At 39.2% G+C, this 20,461-nt stretch overlaps 1 protein-coding gene across 1 annotated transcript in view; it reads right to left on the bottom strand.

Moving 5' to 3' along the window:
- Window positions 1-2,316: 2,316 nt before the first annotated feature.
- FER1L6 (fer-1 like family member 6) overlaps window positions 2,317-20,461 on the bottom strand; it is a 63,515-nt gene continuing 45,370 nt past the window's right edge. The window contains exons 30-41 of the mRNA XM_062514945.1: window positions 19,551-19,682; window positions 18,473-18,598; window positions 17,329-17,456; window positions 15,906-16,076; window positions 14,588-14,748; window positions 11,419-11,561; window positions 10,754-10,842; window positions 8,736-8,834; window positions 8,334-8,575; window positions 7,850-8,013; window positions 6,525-6,625; window positions 2,317-2,503 (exon numbers count right to left, since the gene is read on the bottom strand). Of these exons, the coding sequence (XP_062370929.1) occupies window positions 2,317-2,503; window positions 6,525-6,625; window positions 7,850-8,013; window positions 8,334-8,575; window positions 8,736-8,834; window positions 10,754-10,842; window positions 11,419-11,561; window positions 14,588-14,748; window positions 15,906-16,076; window positions 17,329-17,456; window positions 18,473-18,598; window positions 19,551-19,682 (1,743 nt within the window). The remainder of the gene's footprint in view (window positions 2,504-6,524; window positions 6,626-7,849; window positions 8,014-8,333; window positions 8,576-8,735; window positions 8,835-10,753; window positions 10,843-11,418; window positions 11,562-14,587; window positions 14,749-15,905; window positions 16,077-17,328; window positions 17,457-18,472; window positions 18,599-19,550; window positions 19,683-20,461) is intronic.

The raw sequence follows: 20,461 nt of genomic DNA, 5'->3' as shown, positions 1-20,461 counted from the left end.
AGGGCTTTCTTTCTTCCAAATATAAAAATCATTATAACATAGTTGTTAGTCTATGAGACCAATCTACTGGGTCCAATGCAGTTTGCAGACTGGGAGCAAGGCACAGAATATGCTGCAAAAATCAGGACAGACCACAGTCCAGCACTTCACACTGTCCAAGGCAGAAAGAACAAACAAGCAGAGTAAGGACAGATGAACAAAACAGCTGCCATGCAGCATCAGGACCTCTGACCTGACACAACAGAAAAAAATTCAGACTCATTGCCTTTTTGGCTGTAACAACATACTCCAGTCATTAATATTTATCTCTCATGTTTTGCACCAGAATAGTTTTATTTGCTCTCACTGGAGCTTTTAAATTGCATTTCCAAAATTCATGGTATAATGAAACATTTTAGGAGAAACAACATTTTTCTTTTCTCTCTCATACAGGTTCAGTTGCAAAACAGCACAAAATCGAAACATGTGGTTTCAGAGGAATATGTCACACATGGTGTGTGAGCAGAGGCTGCACCAGACAATGTCCTAGTGCAGAGGGATATGAGATGAAGGGGGCACAAGGGTCAGCAGCAGCTTTTCACATCACTGTCTTGCTACATTCAGCTGGGGCAGATTTAACCCTGTAACTGTGTTTTAATTTCTTGGTCAAAATAATAACTTCTAAAGGAAAATAGAACAGAAAAATTCACCCACTGTGATCCTTTGCCACGTGTCTAGTTGTAATATACTCACATATCTGGATAATTTATTTATATTTATTATATACTTAGAAGAAAAAACAGAGTCACGATCTTCTGCATGGAGTGGGTATGGGATGCTTTCAGCTTGCCTTTAGCCATCTGCTTCTGTCCTCAATGGAATGGGGAAGAGGCACTTTTAGAGCAAGTTGTCCCATCCAAAATAAGCCTCTAAAATGCTTTTCAAAAGCGAGATGTCTTATCTTGATGGGTTTCACTGATACCCATTTTCCAGACTAATGCAATTACCTGTGTTGTAGTCCAGAGGAGAGCACAGAAGCTCATTGCACAGCCTTAGCAGGCCAGGTACAAGTAGTACCAAACAAGCTTCCCTTATAAGTGGCTTCTGAGAATTATCAGGGTACTTGTTTTTCTATTCCTGCACCCTGGGCTTGGCAGAATTATCAGCATTTATAGGATCTCTTTGTCTTGCCTTTTGATACTTTGAAATGTGCAATGGGTGCTCACACTTTGTGTGCGGGGTGCATGGTGGAAAGCATTTTCACAAAGGTTGTCTTTGTAACAGATCTAACTGTGGGTGACACTGGAGGAGATTTGGATGGCTATTTCAAATTCATAACCACTCATCTGAAGGCCAAGTGGAATCATGGAGTTATCATGCCTTGCCTTGTGCGTGACACAGGTGGCAACATTTTATGTATTCTTAAGTAGGATGAGGATTTTCACACTGACAACTGTGTAAGGTTTTATTCTTTGTTTTCTTTAATGCTTCATGGTTCTGTTCTGCAGCCCTTCTCTTTTCCCTTGCTCTTTATTTTTGAAGCAGCAAGATTTTCCCTGTTCCCTGTCCTCTACTAGCATCATTTGTTACCACAATGCCCATGGATGAGTCTTCATCTTCCTGATCCCTCTCATCTGGAGGCCACCAGCACTTTCAAATTGCATCTGGAAAAAGTTCTTTCAATTGCTTCAATCTCTGCCATTGGCACTTAGCTCATTTATGAGTATGTGAGATGTTTTTGTAGAGCACAGGATTTTTACTGAGAGGTGCAGGGTAAATTATACATGACGCCAAAGGAGACAATTTAACCTTAGAGTTCTTTCAATAATACATTTTATCTAAAAATAATCATGCCATTATAAGGTCATTGAAAAACAGTTAAAATAATTGATTATAAAACTAAGCAAAGACTGTATTATACATTTCTCTTTGTGTAAAGATCTTGACCTTAATATTTAATCATTCATCTGTAATAATAAATACTTGACTGATAAATAAATTTCTGCATTGCATTGAAGAATTTATTGTTAAATTCAGTTTTAGGTGCATAACAACACTTTCAGTAATAATGTCAATAAAGCTGCAGCAGTAATGATGTACACCATTAATATACATCATTCATGTACATTAATGTACATTAATGATAATCTACTGGTGGGTTTAAATGAGCATTCAAAAAAGACATTCCAATATTCTGAGAGCTCCAGTTGCTGATGTGAATAGTTACTTTTCTTTTTAGAAGGAGTGAGATGTGTTTCAGGTTAATTAATTCTTTTTGCCTGACTTATTTTTAGCAGAAGTTTTCTTATTTGATTGACTACAATGAGAGCCAAGATCTCACCCCCTTCCTATAACTATCCTTTCACTAATTGCACCTGGCAGTGTGTAGATAAAGAGAACGAGGAAGATAACAAGAATAAGCAGAATTATGCCAATAATGATGTATTTCTTGTAATTCCTCCAGATCAGGTGGTACAAACACTTGAAAGGGTTTACAAACCAAGAGAATGATGTGTCTGGTCGGCTAAAAGGGAAGAAAGAAAATATTTAGTTAAGGCAGATTCATCTCTTTCCAAACTTATCCCACTGCAAAATGTTTGAGACTAAAAAGGATCATTATCTCCCTGGAACCCACTACAGGGATTAGAGGGAATGTCCACCCATGTTCACAAGCTGTTGGGTCACTTTTCTTCCACCCATTCCCGAACTGAGCTCCACATACAACTTGTAATGAAATTCCAGCTCACACATCATAAATACTTCAATTTATGTCATGATACGGGGTTCAAAATTGAAAACAGGATCAAGGCAACCCCTAAAGAAGAAATGCAGGCATCACAAAATGCGTACAGAAGTTTTCAGTTAATTTCAAGGAATTTAGCATCACAAAAGTGGTAATGAGCCACTACAAAAAATGTGATTGCATAGTGATAGTCATGGTGCCATAATAATCAGGGCTCAGGTCAATAAAATCAGCTCAGGTCAGGCATGTGGCCCAAAAAGTTGTATTTTCAGAAGGAAATTTAAAACAGGCCTCAGGAAAATGGAAATGATGAAATGAAACCCATATGGTTTGCCTGTGTACATAAAGAAGAGCCACCTTCTTCCAGTGGAGAATATCTACATCCCACAACCCAGGTTTTTTTCCCATATGTTGCACCGTGTTGTGTTATCCTGCATACCCAGGTGTTTCTTCACACTGTACAACAAAGCTGACTACATACAGAGAGGAAAACAATGTCCTATTTAGGAAAATGTTGGCCTGGTCTCTCCTCTGGCATGACACCTGGACTGGGAGGGCACTGTGCTGCTTCAGCAGTCCTACACAAGGCAGCACCTGCCAGATTTTTCAATGGGATGACCTGATGGATGCAGTGGTGTTGGGCAACATCAAGACCTGCAAAACTGGGGCAGGTTGTCTTTCTTATCCAATGTCACTGTAATTGTGTAGATGGTGCAGCAATAAGGAGAATAAAATTAACTGAGGGTCACAAAAAGCTGTGGCCTTATCTCACTCCAGAGAGGTGTTCCAGGAATTTAAACAATGTCTTAGTTATCTGATGAACTCAGCATTTAGCCAGTGGAAGTGAATGCCAATATGACAGAAAGTCTGTAAATGAAAAAAGGCCAACTGAATATCTTTAAATGAAAGACTGGGATTTTTATTGAGCTGGAAATGATTCAGAAATAAATAATCAAATTAGCCCTCCAGGTTAAAAGGAATTATTAAAAAACTGGACACACTGAAGATTAAAACTACTTGAGTAACAAGCCTTAGTTAGTCTGCACATACCAACTGGTTGAGGACTTTTCATAACCTTTAAAGGCTGGGGGGGGGGGAAAAAGCCAGACTGTTGCTTATTTAATTTTTTTCCTTTGCAGCATAGGCAATAGAGATTTTTATCAGTTATAGTAGCGTATTTATTATAATAGACTGCATCCGGCAAGGCATCATGTCTTGATCAGCAAATTGAAGAGATGAATAACCTCATAGTGCTTTGGCCAGCAGGAAATTACACTCATTGAACCTTATTCTTTGTTTGCATGATTCTCTTTCTAGTTCACAGACATTTAATCTTTGTCCACCTTTATTCTGGTGCATTAAAGAGTCTGCTACTGTCTATAGCTCCCAGAATTTTTTTGTTGTTTTGAAATTATTTTGCTTCTTAATTTAGAAGAATATTTCTAAAAAGCAATCTGAAAATTTTCTCTGCTTCTCTGGGTGTTCCTGAATGATGAGCAAAAAAGAAAAAAAAAATAGAGTGAATCTCCAGTACTGGCATAGAGATCTGGAGGTCCTGAGAAAAGAGGTCCTTGAGATCCACTCCTTTCTAAAGAGAACTCATCTAAAGGGTAGAATCAATTATTTTTTATCTCTCAGCTGATTGTGATTACTCTGCATGTATGAACCACATATTGCATCACCTGGGGCTACTGAGCTGGTAAACTTTAATATCTTTAAACAATAAGGAAATTGAGGCATGCTACATCTTCAACGGTTAATTTCTTTTCTTTCCAGTGAGTGAGTGTCTAGCTAAAATAATTTTTAGTTTTCAAATGCTGGTATTGCTTTAGTAACCTTCTGCCTAACTTTAAATCCTAGATGCTCAGTCTGGTCCTTCATGGGCTGTCTGCATGGGGAGAGGAAGGACCTTCAGGGGCCAATTCATCTCTTTCCTCAGTTCATATCTTAGGATAGGTGTGCTGGGTAAATGGGATGAATCCCCCACCTGTACCATGAGCAGCTACAAAAAGAGCCTGAATGTTTTGCTTCTGAGACGGGTAGTGCCAAATGATACTACCCCCACTTTTGATTTAATTGAGGCATACATCTCAATAGAGAGTACAGTTATGTTGTGCCATGTGTTGGCTATGTATTCACACCACTAAACCCGCTGATTACTTAGTGCAAGATCTGGAGGAAGACTCTGGTTTGGTGGCTTCTGGGTCAAAACACCTCCAGGCTGCACGGCAGAGAAGAGGCACCAGGCTGGTGACAACTTTTTGGCCCAGCAGCACATTTGCAGAAAAAATGCTTTTGAGCTGAAAACACAGGGAACCCTAGGCAGCCATGGGTACATGAGCTGAGTCTCAAAAAATGAGAGGAAAATTAGACAGTGCCTTGTGCATCCTGTTGACAACCTGTTGATTGATTAAAGTTTTTCCAAGGCTAGTTTTAAACATGCTCTGATACCTCTGATCTGATAATTCCTTTGTGCTGCTTCCTCCTTTTTCATGGTTTTCCTGAGATGTATCTCAAACCAACAAAATTAAACTAAACAAAATTAAACAAACCAACAAAATTGAATTAAATGTGTAATGATTACCTTTATGACTAGCAACTGAATATTAGAAGTTTTGGTATGAGGAAATATAAGATCAATTTCTCTCACCCTTTTTTTATCCAGCTCATAAAAAAGTGCTCAAGTGTTTTAGTAGAACAAAGCACTTGAGCCAAAATAGATTAAAAGTACTTTTTTTCTGAACATAAAAATCTCAGCTGATACTTTTTTAATGTGACAAATACTGAAAAATATACTGCTCCTTCTAGATCATCTGCCTTCGTTAAAACAGTTCAAATGTCTTCATTAAAAAGCTTTATGATGAAAAATAAACATCTTCATTCTTTGAGTATGAAGTACAATAAAACTAGAGATGGAATTTTGAAGTCACATCCTTCGTGTGTCTAAAGAAGAGCAATGATGCTGGTGAAAGGTCTGGAGCATGAGTCTTGTGAGAAGCAGCTGAGGGAACTGGAGTTGTTTATCCTGGAGAAAAGAAGGCTTCAGGGGAGACCTTATTGCTCTTTAAAACCACCTGAAAGGAGGCTGTAGCCAGGTGGGAATTGGTCTCTTCATCCATGTCACAAATGACAGGATGAGAGGAAATAACCTCAAGTTGCTTCAAGGAGGGTTTAGGCTGTGTATTGGTGAAAAATTTACTGTCCAAAAGAGCTATCTAGGCTCTTGTCAAGGAACAGACTTCCCAGGGAAGTGGTGGAGTCACCATATCTGGAGGTATTTAAAAGATGTGTAGATCTCATGCTTAGAAACATGAGTTAGCTGTGGACTTGGAAGTGCTGGATTAATGGTTGGACTCAAAGATTTCAAAGATAGTTTCCATCCTAAATGGTTCTATTATTAATATAATAAATAAAATCCATATGATCTTTATAGGTGACCAAACTGAGATGTTGACTGAGTGTGTAAACTGTGAAGATTTAAGGTGTTATCACACGCCAGCTGTGGAACGAGCTCATGTGTGAATTCCGGCTGGGGACAAATGCTCAGCAATGCAATTTATCTGGGCTTCCAGAGGAAGATATTTCAGCAAACTTGGAAGGTGCTGCCAGCAACAGAGCCAGCCACATGTGCCAGGCCATGCATAAGCTGGACAATTATTTGCTGAAGGTTGCAGGTGGAAAGAGAAGAAAATCCAGGAGACCAACAAGGAGGTGTCCTGCAAGGAGGTCAGGTGGTTGCCCTTCCCCACCTCCTGCTGAATGCCCCTGCCCCAGCATGTTTAATGAGTTTGCTCCTACTCACTTGGGTTTTTCCAAGGGCTCAGGCTCCTTTCGAGCTTTGCCCACTGGATTCTTCTCAGCTTCTTCTGCTGTGACCAAGTGAAACTCAGCTTCCACCTTGCCCTGGATCAGAGAGAGAATACGTAAGCATCTGGTCCTGGGTTATTATTATTAATTCACAGCAGGATTTGTCTTGTGGAGAAATGATGGAACCAGTTGAAGGCAAAGGAAATTAATTAAGGAAAATAAGATAGTTTTTGCAGTTGAAGAGAAAGCACAAAGGAAAACCTAGGCACAAATTGCTGACTTATGCTCAAGGACTGTAGGAAAGAGAGGTCAGATATTTTCTTCCAGACCCAAAAATCTATTTTCTGCTTCATAAATTATAATGTAATTAATCTGAGAAGACATGTATTCTATCTATCCCACATCCTGGCAGAGCTGAATGTCTGAGCTGGAAGCTGTGTTGATGATGTGGACCAGATGTAATCCATCAGCAGGGAGCAATTCAGCCAGTCACAAGGGCTGGAGCCATTGAGCTGTGGGATCTCAGTTCATGAAAGGAAGACAGGATTTAAAGATTCCAGTTACAATTCAGAGTAGATCAATCAAATCAGCTTTATAGAAACTGTGATGGATGAAAAGTGACAAATGACTTTACATATATTTGTGATTCTCCTGCCCTATACCTTTGTGGATGGTATTAGTCTGAAGTGTTGATCTATGCTCACTGGCTGTGATTCAGCACAGAACAGGGCTGAAAGAAGGATGCCAATAAAGGCCATAAATGTGGAAGCAAGGGAGAGATCAAAGTGGACTGGCAGAGAGGGAATCGATTGTACTTTAGCTGAGAATAGGGAAGTAAATCTGGGATTGGGAAGTGGAGTTCATTCAATAAATCCATGGAAAGTACACAGTCAAATTCCAGCTGAATAAGGCAATGAACTTGAAGATGGCACTTTTCATTCAAAAAATATTCTTTTTGCTGGAATAGACAGAAATGTGAAGGAATGGTGAGCTTTAGGAACACCCTTGGAAAATTAATGGAAGTCTAGAGACAGGGGAAGAAGCTCCTAAAAAGGGACCAAATCAGGTGAATTTATAGAGGGGTATAATACTACTGGAAATGAGTAGCTGATAGCTCTTGGTCTGTGTCCCCCTAGGGAACTGAATGCACCTGAAAAGGCACTTTAGTGTTCAGTTACCTGGGTTCTTCTGAACCAAGTATATGGAGAACCACTAAAGCATTTGGAGGAATCTTAGGGATTGCCAGTGGTGGCTGTTCAAATCCCAAAATTAGCATACTAGCCCCAGAGAAAAGCTGTTCATCTGTAGTGAGCTGCTTACCGTGATCTCCCCAGCCTTGATGAAAGGCCACCAGCCTCTGATGCGCTTCTGCTGAAATATGGAGATCTTGTTTTCTTCACTTGCTGCCACAACTGTGCCTAGGTCACAGCTCTTGGCTGTCTTTGCTGCTCGAGGGAACCCATTCAGGTCCAATTCAAGAGTCCCTGGAGAAAAGAATAGTGTGACAATGCTCAGGGAACAGACAGACACAAAGACATTCAAATAGCAGCTTCCAGATGAGATCCATGGAGGAATTTAGCAGCTGAGGATCTCTCTGTACTGTTAGCATTTATTTGTATTGCCCTGGCATTCTCATCTGATTCTTAATTATTGACTTTACAAGAAATGTGTCAGTTTGCAATGTGGTGCTTCAGAAAGAGAAAAGCAAAAGCTGGGGCTCAGACACCACTTTGTGCATATCTCTGCAAAACACAGGTCTGGTGAGACCTCAGATGAAGTTCACGCAGATCCATTGCATACTTACCCAAGAAATCATCTGAAGAGAGTCTTTCAAAATCCCACACCTGAAGCACCAGCTCAGCAGGTATTTTGCGTTCTGTCTTTTCTAAAGAAAATATGTTTTCTCTTTTAGTAACCACCATTTGTTTCTCTGCTGGGAGATAGTGGAACGGGAACACAAAGCGCCAGTTGAAGTTGCCCTCTCCTGTCAAGGAATTGTAATGAACATCTGTCTCCTGTTTGTCCTCTTCCAGGCCCTTTATCCACCTACAGCAAGCACACAGTGGAAAGCATTGCTGTCACCAGGAGATCTTGAAATGCCAAGGTCACTGAATAGTTCATCAAATATTCTCAAAACATACATTTTTCCTCTGATTTTTGAATTAAATATTGTGTGTTATTTTGAAGAAGAGTTTGAAGAACTTACCCTTTTATGTAGATATCACTTGATTTTTGCCCCGTAAAGATATTTTCATCTTCGAGAATAACATCCTCTGTATTCCAGATTATAACCCTCAGTTCATATCTGAAAAAGAAAGAAATGATTGTGTGTAAAGCTCTTGTCAAGCACTAATGCCAACCTCTATCATGCTTTTATAACGTGAGAAATACTGCATTTGTGCATCAATCTCAGGCCTCTTCTGTTTACAAGAGTCTAGTGGTGAGTGGGGATGTTGGTTCCCCTGAGCTCATGGAGCATAACACACAACAGGGTCACTGCCAGCTTCAGAGGGATGGGAAATTCCTTGGTTTTTATCTGCCTGTTCCTTTGCAACTCTTTCCACAAAAACACTGCAGGAGAACAAGGCAAAATTGGTCTGAAAAACTTCATCAGAGCCATCTCCAAAACAGTGATCAGCTTGCTAATAAAGAATAGAGCTCCCTGAGAGGTGCTTTTAAGAAGAAATGCCTAAAACCATTGCATTTTGTGCAATCTAGGGCATTAAAAGGCAATAGGACTGCTTGGAGATGTTTGCACTTAAGCAGGTACAATCATATTTAGAAACATTTTTATAAACAGTAAAAGGAATTAAAGTTTCTCCATCCTTTCCACTCCCTATATGCAAACATTTATGGTGGCCATCCAAACCTCTCAAAACTTGAACTGAAGTACAGCTATTGCAGGTGACATAAAAATTTAATAATGAAAAATTTAGGTATTCCTTGAGTCATTGTATGAACTGCAAAATACATTAAAAAGACAAACAAACAATGTTTGATAGCACCAATGTACAATTTCTTGGATATGACATGTTTTGTCTTGGAAATAGCCTCAATGTCAGGATGTGGAACAATTTCCTTCAGAAGTTACCAGATACTCTACATCATGGAACTCTTAAGGAGCTCCATGAAAACCAAGCCTTTGCCATAGCCAAAGAAAGCTGAATATGCAATGCCTCATCTGAGTCTTGTTCAATCAAAGATCATCAATAAGAGATGTTTCCACAAAGTGTTTGAAGTTTTATAGAGGCTGGAGCCTGTTTTACTGCAGCAAATATGCATTTGTCAGCAAGATGTGTAACTTGTGTCTACAAGTACTGGTTTTTTTCCTCGTAATTAATGTTCAACAGTATACAGTATATCTGCTATAGTAGACTACAAAAATGGCAACAACAGTTTGGTTTTATGGGCTTTGTTAGTTTTAAATCTTTTTTGATTGGAAAATGCTTGCTGTTAAGGACTTTTATAGAAAGTTCTGGTCTGAAATAAGTAATTGCAGCATGGATTCTTTGTTTGTTTGTCAAATCAAATAGTATAGGAATAGTACCTGATGATGTTTCAGACATTAAATTCTCAGGAATGGCCTTGCTAAATTACAGGATAGGCTGAGAATTCTCTTTCTCATTTTTGTGTTTTCTTTACAATATTCAATTAGCTTGAATTATGTGCAGTATTGCATGTAAAGCAGCATAAGGAAATCGGAGAAAGCTATTCCAAACAGACCTCTTCTATCTGTTGCTGCTTTATGTGTTTCTTGATCTTATCCTTGAGCAAATTGCTGCAAGTTCAATACATGTAATGTTATTGCAGCAGATTAAAGAGCTCAACCAGGGTCGAGTAAGTTATCTCAGTGAAAAAGATAGTGAAACCAGAATTAATTCTTGCAGCTCAACAAGTAGATTATAACATCAGAATTACTTGCCTCTAGCCACCTGCAATCTCTTTATTATACGGGATAAAGGGATAAAGGATATAAAAGGATATATTTGTAAGAGGTGTGTGATAGCTCTTGCTGAAAAATCACCAACAGTTCTTTGAACTGTTTAATGGAGGAAACCAAACTACATGCTCCTCTTTCACTTGAAGTCATGGGAACCTAAGAAAAACTTCCCTCAGGAGAGGTTTGTTTTAGTAGTTAATTTTCAATTTATTTCCAGACGCTTAAGAAAGACTCAGTCTTTGAAGAATTATTGGCATTGTGGTGGGAGGAAAGCAGAGTATTACCCTTTGGGTTTTCTTGGTGAAATGTCCACAGGAGGTCCTGGCAGAGGCATATCATTAGGAAACATGTCAACCCACATCTGTACACGACCCTTGAAGACAAGGAGAAAAACATCCCTGTAACTCCATTTTACAGAGGCTTTAAAAGGCTTTCAATGTAGTTCTGACATCCAAAATCACCACTTCCTCTACAAGCACCAACCAGCTCAATTTCTAGTATATATATAACTATGATATCTAGGAACTTCCTGTACAGTATCTTTTTCATGCACATATTCTTTCAATCTTTCAGGTATTGAAAAGATTTGGTGAAGTTGAAATAGAGCTCAAACACTGTCAGCTTCAAGGTAAAATCCATGCAAAAATAGTATGTGATGAGCAGAAAAAAAAGAGAAACAAGGCTTAGATACAAACAGAAGTTTTGTTAACTTAATAAAGTAAAGCATTTAAAAGAATGAAAATTTGCAGTTGCACCTTGTGTGATTACTGTGTATTTAGGTGCCTGTGTACACACATGGTTGACAATTTCCAGGCTGATACAGTATGTTTGGTGCAACACTGGGGTGCTGACTCTGTAGGTTTGCAGTTACGAACAGAAACTACAATAACTGGATGAAATGACAACTGCTCCTGGGTCTACAATCACCACCACCTCTGAGCTTCTCTACCTGTTCCATGCCTGGCTTATCCTTATGATAGAGAGGCCGAGTCTCAATGTGCTCTGGCACCAGTTTGTAGCCAGCTCCAGGGATTTCTTCCCAAGCATGTAAAACCTTCAAGGAGAGATGTTCGTATGATTCAACTGGCTCCTCTATAGGAAAGAGTAATACAAAAAGGACAATGAGAGCTAAATTATAATATTGAACCCCTTGGTAATACATTTCATTAGTCATTAGAGGTACTCATTAAAAATTTGCTTGAGTTAAGAGGAAGGTTTTATGTATTCCACCTAAATAAAGAAGGGCTTGAAATTCTTCTAATTTGCATAAATAAGGGGAACCACTGGGTTAATTAGAAGATTAGCACTCAGGCAGCAGATTTCCTGTAAAATACAGCAAATCATTCCACTACTACAGCAGTAGCTTCTAACAGGAAGATGGAAGAAACATGTCAGCTATTCTTTTGACAGAAAATTGCAAATTTTTAAAGCCTCTGAAAGACAAGGAGACTTGGATTTGACAAAGCTGACTGTAAATAGGCACAAGGAGTTAATTATGCCTCCTTTTACTTTGTGATGGCAACAACAAAGACTGCCTTAGAGAATTGAATCACACCTCAGAGGAAGACAGTTGAAGTCCGTGGGCAAGAACATTTTGCCTCCTGCCCCTCTCACCTTGGTCACTGGAAGGGATACCCAGAGAATCCCAGAGAATGTCATCTCAAGGAAGGACTAGTGCTAATATTGAAAGTAGCATGGAAAGCCCTCTGAGCTCTTGAGCTTCTTTTTCCTCTCTTTTTGTGTGGACTCCACACAACAGAAGCCCAGTCATTTGAAAAGTGATATCTTCTAGATGAGGAGTGAGAAGGTTAGGATTTATTTGTGTCAACAAATTATCACTTTTCCTACGCATGTTGCTATGTCTGAATTACTGATTGTTGGCAGAAGACTCATTTGGAATTTAAACAGTAGGTATTAAACTCTCCCTAATGGCTCAGAGAGTGAGGAAGGATGATCTTGTCTTTATGATCTTGGTTCCCTCTTGTGTACCAACATCTAATTTTAGCCAGCTAAAAGCAAAATCCCTGGTTGCTATTCAGTCAGGCAGCCTCAGTAACAATGACACAGATTATCCTACAACTTCCTGTATCCTCTCAAGGACACTTTTCTAAAGATCTTTTTTTTACCTCTGAAGATGCATATTTCTTCCCATTGGCTACAGGTGGTTCTCGACTAGCTGGGATTAGTGGACAGGCAGTTGGACTGGATGATTGTTGTAGGTCTTTTCCAACTAGACTATTCCTATCCTATCCTATCCTATCCTATCCTATCCTATCCTATCCTATCCTATCCTATCCTATCCTATCCTATCCTATCCTATCCTATCCTATCCTATCCTATCCTATCCTATCCTATCCTATCCTATCCTATCCTATCCTATCCTATCCTATCCTATCCTATCCTATCCTATCCTATCCCATCCCATCCCATCCCATCCCATCCCATCCCATCCCATCCCATCCCATCCCATCCCATCCCATCCCATCCCATCCCATCCCATCCATCATTTGTTCCTAGAGCAAAGTTAAATTTTTCCTTCCCTTTCAAGTTAAAGTTGGATGGATAATTATAATTTTCTCCACCTGCACAGTGGAAATGGGACTGCTTTCCCTTTTCAGTAGGCCTCTAGAGATCAAATCCGTGGTCTTTGTTAGTTTTACAGATACAAATGATGGCCACCACAGAAATCCATCAGGAAATAAGGACCCAGGTGCAATTGTCAGAGCAGCAATCTGGACAGAAATTATTTTGAGACTGGATGTGATAAAATATTTCTGTACAATATTGAAAAGCTTGTGTATGTAAGTCTTTTGGTCTTTGCCATCTGATTCTGTAGTTCCTTGTTTCTGATTTCAGTCATCTTATCTGACATTGGTTTGTCTGAAGCTCATTCTAGTGAACCAGAATTTTGATTGAGACATCCTGGTGCTAGTAGTCACAGCCATCTGCTAGTGAGAAACAGCAATACCAGAGTAAAAAAATCTCTTTCAGGCCAAGAAACCAAAAATGGATCAATTCTTCTCCCTTGGCAGCCTTCTGCTAAAGGTGTGAGCTGTATTTTGTAGCTGCCAAGAAGAATGTGGCCAAAGACAAACCAACACTGATAAGGGAGTGGAGGTTTGCTTTCACTGCCACAGAGTCCACTACTGTCTCCGATACATAGAACGGTTTTGGTTGGAAGCAATGTTCAAAGACAATCAAGACAAGATTGTTCAAGACAATCTTGTCCTTGGGCAGGGGCTTTCACTGATGAGTCTGTCTCACTCCACCCCAATGTGATATTGACACTCAAGGTTCCAATTGCTTTGACCTCTTTTTAACCTGGGAGCTCTGACACTAAGTTCTGTCCTGCCATCTGGATGTATGGACCCCACAGATACCTGGATTTACAGAGTGCCGTCAGTGCTTCACAAGGGGAGTCAGAGTGGCAGTAACCATGAGGAGGAAAAACCCAACAGAGAGGAAAAACAAGTAGGTAAGGTAGGACTGGCAGTTTAGAATGTAACTAGATGAATAGTAATAGTATAGGATAGTTATAGTATAGAATATATATAATATTCTATTGTAGAATAGAATGTAACTATGAGATTTGTCTGACCTTGACTAACTCCCTTCAAAACAGTATTTCCCTTCCCTCTACTTCTCATTTCTTGCATCTGTCTATTCCACTATTTTAATTTAGACACAGAATACATTTTTTGAAGACTCTTCCTGACTTCCCATGCTTTGATATTCTGTGGGGAAGGATTTCAGAGCACTGACAGACCAACAGTAAGCCAGAAGACATGTTCCAAGAGGGTCCCCCACACTCCAACCAATCCTGGACATTCCATCCTCGGGATCAGGTAGGAGCTATTCCAAGGTATTCCCCAAGAGCCTCCATGGGGATGTCAAGTCATCAGCAGCAACTGCTTCACTCTGCAGAGTCTTTGCAATTAAGCTACAGCAAAAGCTAATGCAGACACAGCCTGCATTGCCAGAGTTACATGAGTGTTTAAGAGCAGACAGAGGCTCCAGAAATCTGACTTGAGAGCTCTTAGCACAACAAGGCTACAGCTACATCTTGGCAGGCTCCTGGTGCTGCTACACTGCTAAGGAAGGATGCTGTACTCCATTACCATTCTCATCCTCTGTGAAGACTGTCTGTCCCTTGAAGATTTTTGTTCCTACTTGTATCTCTCCTGGCCGCATGAAGGGTCCACTGATTCTGTAGTCCTTGCACAGCTTAGTCAGGATCTCGCTGGGCTTGGTTGCATCTCGCCATGCATTGTACCCTTCTCTGCAGGGAGGCAACAAAATGAAGCAAAATGGGTAAGGTTTCCCCTCAGATTAGTGCACTGACAGATCAGGAATTTCCATGCAGAGATTCGCTTTGTGGTCAGTGGCCCTGATATCTGCTCAGTCAAACTTTTCCTTTGTCCAGCTCTGCTTCTTACTTGAGACACTGCCTCTGTCTGCTCAGGTCCTTGAAGATCAACCACTCTGCCTCTTAAAACACAGGAGAAGCGGAGGTAGCCTTGCCTACAGCTTAGATAAAGTAATAGCATGGGCATGTTTCCCACGAGGAAAAGGAACAGAGCTTGTTCTCTTTTGTAATTAAAAGGATTCGAGTTTTTTTGTGCTGCCTCCATTCAAGGAGAATTATTCTGCAGCTCCCACATACAAAGGACAAGCTCAGGTTATCTGGGACCTGTAATAAGCACATGAAGAAATATCTCACCCTGGAGATTCAGCTGGCAAGGGAAGCTTTGGGGGTTGGTCTGTGCTCCTGGATTGTTTTTTGATACTGTCTTGGTTTGTGGATAAATTGAAAAACAATCATAGAAGAGCTGAAAACACACATCTCCCAGGTTAATGCCCCACCCCAGGGCTGTGGAGTTATTTTAGATTGTCTTTCCCTGCATTAATTAATTTTTATGTGCAATAATAATGCGCTTGAGAGTGCAGCAGTCTGGCAGGGCCCAGGAGCTCAGCCTCACTGCGCCAGGACTCACCCCATTTCAGAGGTTGTATCAGCAGCCTCTGCTCCCCCCAGTGCCACCCTTGTCCCACCAGCCTTGCTGCATTCACTCCAGCTGCAGCTGAATAACACAGAGCTAAGTAGAGCCCTGGCATAATTTCTCTGAGAGATTTTTCCCATTTGCCCTTCATGCCTGTCCAAAGGCAGTTTATCAAGCAGGTATGTTGTAAACATCAGCTGTTTACTATCTAAAATACTTCTTGAAGCAGCAGAGCTGTTAATTTAAAAATATCCACTTCCCACTGAAGCTGGAAGCTACCCAAAGCCACCACGAAGCTCTTTGGAGAGTTTTAATTAAAATACCCTCTGTGACACTTTTGAACTGGGGAAAGTATAATATGTGGAACACATCTGTAGCTCTCCTTCAAGTCAAGTCACACACGGTGAGCTCTGTTGCTGCCTGAAGAAGTACTTACATTTCATATTGACTCTGTAACCCACAGGTAGCTCGATGTCTGCTGTAGAAACGATTTTCCAAATCAATTTTAGTCTCTCCAATAAGATCATCTGTCCCAATGAAGTCATGGTCATAGATCAAGACTGTGAGCAAGGAGTCCTTGGGGAATGTAGCTTGGATTTCAAATGATCTACAGGAAAAATTGAGACCTACATGAAGTCAAATCAATTTTGAAGCCTAAAAGACTCAGCTAATTAATGTGAACAATGTGTGAGTGGTGTCTCTTCAAATACACAGTGGACTTTCTTGGTAGTGCTTTTTGCTTCAATTAAATATTTGAACATGCTGGAAACACACAGTGCAGAAGTATATTCTTTCTCCAGCTTCCCTAGCACCCTGTGCACTGTCCTAAGAGTGTTCCTATAATCCGAAATCTAGTAATGCTAATACATCTGTATTTAAGAGTTCTCACACATTTTTCAGAACCCCCCAAAGGGACATCTAAGTCTGTTTTGTTTTCTTTCTAAAAGCTGCAGGTTAAATATTGAATATAGGAGTTTGGAGGCACCCAACAAAATGACCAGACAAAAGTTTTAAATAAATCTCAAAAAAGCAAAGATAAGAACTCCCTTTTCAATTGGTGCATTTTTCAGGAATCAGTATTGGTGAGATGTTATGGGAAGTTGAAAATATAAATGTGACTGTAAAAGGGATTTGACACGTTATTGAAAGACGGGACATCCAGATCACCACAGTACTGGCTCCAGATTTCTCCAATGCACAGGAAAAACTATGCTTTTGTCTCCTGAAGGAAGAGTTTTGTCTCCTGAAGGAAGAGTTTTCTACTTTCCCCCCTAGGGGTCTTTCAGTCCTAAATAGTATAGTTTCTCAGTCTTAATATTCTTCCACCCCAATCCAAAATATTTTCAACCTTCTTAAAATGGGGAAATTTACTGGTAAAAAAAAAATGAAAACGGGATATTAACTGACAGCTTGCCCCTGGCTCCCTCATTCAGAAGGCTGAGTTAAAAAAATTCATATTTCCTAGAAATATGAGATTTATTTAGCACTCTATTCAATCTGAAACAACAACAAATATTGTGAAATCACACTTTACTGTTCTGATATTTATTTTGCTTTAAACTTAATGATTATTTTAATTTTCACAGAAAATTATAATTTGTTGCCTCACTTGCTCTCACATCATTTGGATGTGGCAAAAACCTCTCACAGATTGCATTACTTGTTATGTTTTGATGGGTATGAAAATGAAATATTTTATTATCATACAGTGTGATACCAATTCCCAACGTTTTAACCATCAGAATTACAAAACATCCAAACAGGCAGAAATCAACATATAGCAGAACCTTAGTAACAGCCACAGTGGTAGCAAGAGATAAAGCACAAATGACATAAGACATAAATAAGTCAACACTGACCTTCCAAATATAGGGTTTAGCTGCTTGGGGATGTAGTTTTCCCTGTCTTTAATTTCTGTGTTGCCCAGCCTCAGTACGATGTAGGGATCTGATTTGCCATCTGGATCAGCTGGGCTGAGGTTGAATGCCTGTTAAGAACAATTGTGTCCTCAGGAATTTTGCTTAAATACACCAGGGTCCCTACACTGGACTGTGGTTTTCCTGTCCATTCCGGTGTGTTCTGGAAGTTCAGGGGCTTTGTCTGCCTAATGTAATGTAAAATTTGGCTTGTAGTTTCGTAGCCTACTACGGGAAGATGACCTGGAGGAGAAGAGAGTTTGCAAAGCTGGAAGTGTTGTCCCATCACTAAGATAGAAAAAGCTCAGCAGGAGAGGCAATGCTAAGGAAGAAACTGGCTGCACAAGTGCAGGTAGGATTCAGGAAAGATTTACACACAAATATTGTTCCAGATCTTTGAACAGTGCAAACCAATTCTTTGTAGAATCACAAAATTGTTAAGGTTGAAAAAGACCTCTAAGTCTTTATATTCATTCAGGAGGTAAAACAATCTCTTCATGTTTTGGTGCCACTGTCTCTCTGCATTCTGTCTTAAATTACCTACAACCCTCTTGTTTCTTTGAAATACCAGTTTCTTCTGCCCATTTTACCTCTCACATCATTCTCTCTCATCTTGTGCTCTGTGTTTCTACCTTTATTGACCCCAAAATTTATTCACATGTAGAGCTTTCATACTATGCTATTCACAGCCCCACAAAAATACGCTACCATTTCCCCCTTAATGAGGTTTTGTTTAAATGTGTGTCATTTTGAACAACTCTACTCATTAAAACTGTCTGCATTTGCATATTGTGACTGGAACAGGTTGTTTATATTATGTTAGTTATGTATCCAGAACTTCTAGTTTGAAAAAGTAAAGTGGTTCTCCAGTCTTGCACAATCACTAGATTTATTGTGAGGAATATATATAACATTTTCTATTCAGACCACCCATTTCTACAGTATGAAAAATTGTCTGAAATAGGACCAGGAAAAAACCAAACCTCAAGAATAAGGATTAGTTTCATTGTAAAGATACTTATAGCAAACTGAGTTGAAAAGAAAAATCCAAGTTATTTCAAGGTTAAAAGAGCATCTGTCTACTTACTGCCACAATATAAACCCTGATGAGGACTTTGACAGAGTGGTTTGAGGGTATCCCTTGAAGGATGTGGGGCTGCCCTCCATCCAGCAAGCTGCCATCCTCAGGACTTGGGTATATGTGGAAGGAACCCTGGAAATACATTGACTTTCATCTCCCTTGAACACAGATAAAGTACAATAAAAAAAGCAACTCTTTGAATGAAAAAAAATATATAATTCATGCACCTTATTTTGTGGTAGTCCTCACAGGGAACCTAAACTGCATTGCACTCGATACCACCTTTTAAACTGTGTTTTCTCTACAATATGGTGCTATCATAGCTATATATTTATAAGGAGTACCTCTATGCCTATTGATCATTTAAAACTAATACATGTAGTTGTTCTAAATCCAAGGGTTTTTTATCATTAATATTTTAAAAATAATATTCTGATCTTAACTGTATATTGGCAAATTAACAATTCCATTGAGTAAGTTTTATAACAGTGTGACAGGAATCCAAATTTATTTTTGCAGCTCATATAAATCAATATCAACTCATGTTGCTGAGTAGCTCATACTGCCTGAAAGCAACTAAAAAGTCCTTTGGACAGAAATCTGCATTGCAAGTTAATTGAGATATCAATGAGTTTAATCAGTTCCTCTAAAGTACAAACAAATCCTAATAACATTAATCAGGCTTTGAACTTTTCAGATTGCCTGATAGCCCTGGATGAGGCTGTAGCTGTGGGGGCCTACACTTAAATTACACAAAATTGCATATAAGGTTCTGTAACTGATAGTGTAGAAACCAAGTTGCATTAGTGAAATCTCGACTACATAATGTATCTCTTCTTCCTCTTCGGTAATTTCAAACTCCTTGAAATTCCTTATTTTAAAACAGAAGTGAACACCTGATGCTGAATGATGAATTTTTCTCAGATAATGGGAAAGGAAAAAACTTAACTCCACATATAATAAAATTAATTCTATTTACAACAGACTATAAATGTCTATGTCTTTCATCCCTGGCATACCTGAAATAAGTATTAAAACCTGAAGTCTCTAAATTATTACCCATTTAATCAACACTAAAGCTTACCTTAAATTTTCCTATTATTCTGTCTTCAGCATCAGCATGAACTTCATCATTAGATTTTCCTCTTAAGAGCTGGAAAGTTTTCACCCAGTCCTCAAAGTTATTAAATTCGCTCTCCAAATCTCCTTCATAAATCTTTGAAAATAGAAGAATGCTTATATTTTGTGGCACAGTGAATATATTTATAGCAACTTTTTTATTAGAGAATGAATAGAAATTCATTTTGACCCCAAATGCAGACTTTAATAAAAACCAAGGTTTTGCAAAAGTCCTTGAGGAAAAAAAGTTAATCCCCGTATAAAACAGGACTAGTTTTGTCCTCAACCAAAGTCTTTTCCCAACTATTGAAATAACACATTCTTGCAGCAGGTGTAAGTGAATCTGGAGGGACCAAAATGAACATTTGTAAGCACTGGTGTGAGTGAAAATTTGTGGATGTGCTGCTCTTTGCTTCTGTTTCCTTGCTTCATTGTGCCTTTGTTAAACTGACCTATTCTATTGTGCTAATGTGTCAAATCTTGAGAGCAAAGCAGACAATAATAAAGTTGCTATGGGAACAGAGCTTTAGGATAGCTCAAAAGACCAAATAATTTTTCAAAGAATATGTTTTTTCAGTACTCTCCCCCAGTAATTTATCAAGGGTTAAATAGAGAGGTCTATACTACTGCCATCTCTTAAAAATGGAGACAGCAGTTTCCAATTCCCTTTTATTCAGCTACAATCTAATCCTAACTGTCCTAATCTATTCAAACCTCTCATCTCTCCAGACATTTTGCACTACCCATATAGTTTTCTTTGAATTCCTTCTATCATTACCCAACCAAATCTTATGTGAGCTGAGTATTATTTCCCATCAGGGAGGATGCACTAGCTGTCACAGCAATGCTTTCCATCTCTTTTTTAAGACATTCTTA

The sequence above is a fragment of the Cinclus cinclus genome, chromosome 1, assembly GCF_963662255.1.
Source record: "Cinclus cinclus chromosome 1, bCinCin1.1, whole genome shotgun sequence".
NCBI classification, from domain to species: Eukaryota; Metazoa; Chordata; class Aves; order Passeriformes; family Cinclidae; genus Cinclus; species Cinclus cinclus.
Note: the sequence above shows the minus strand (reverse complement) of the source record. Positions and strands in the feature narration are given on the sequence as shown.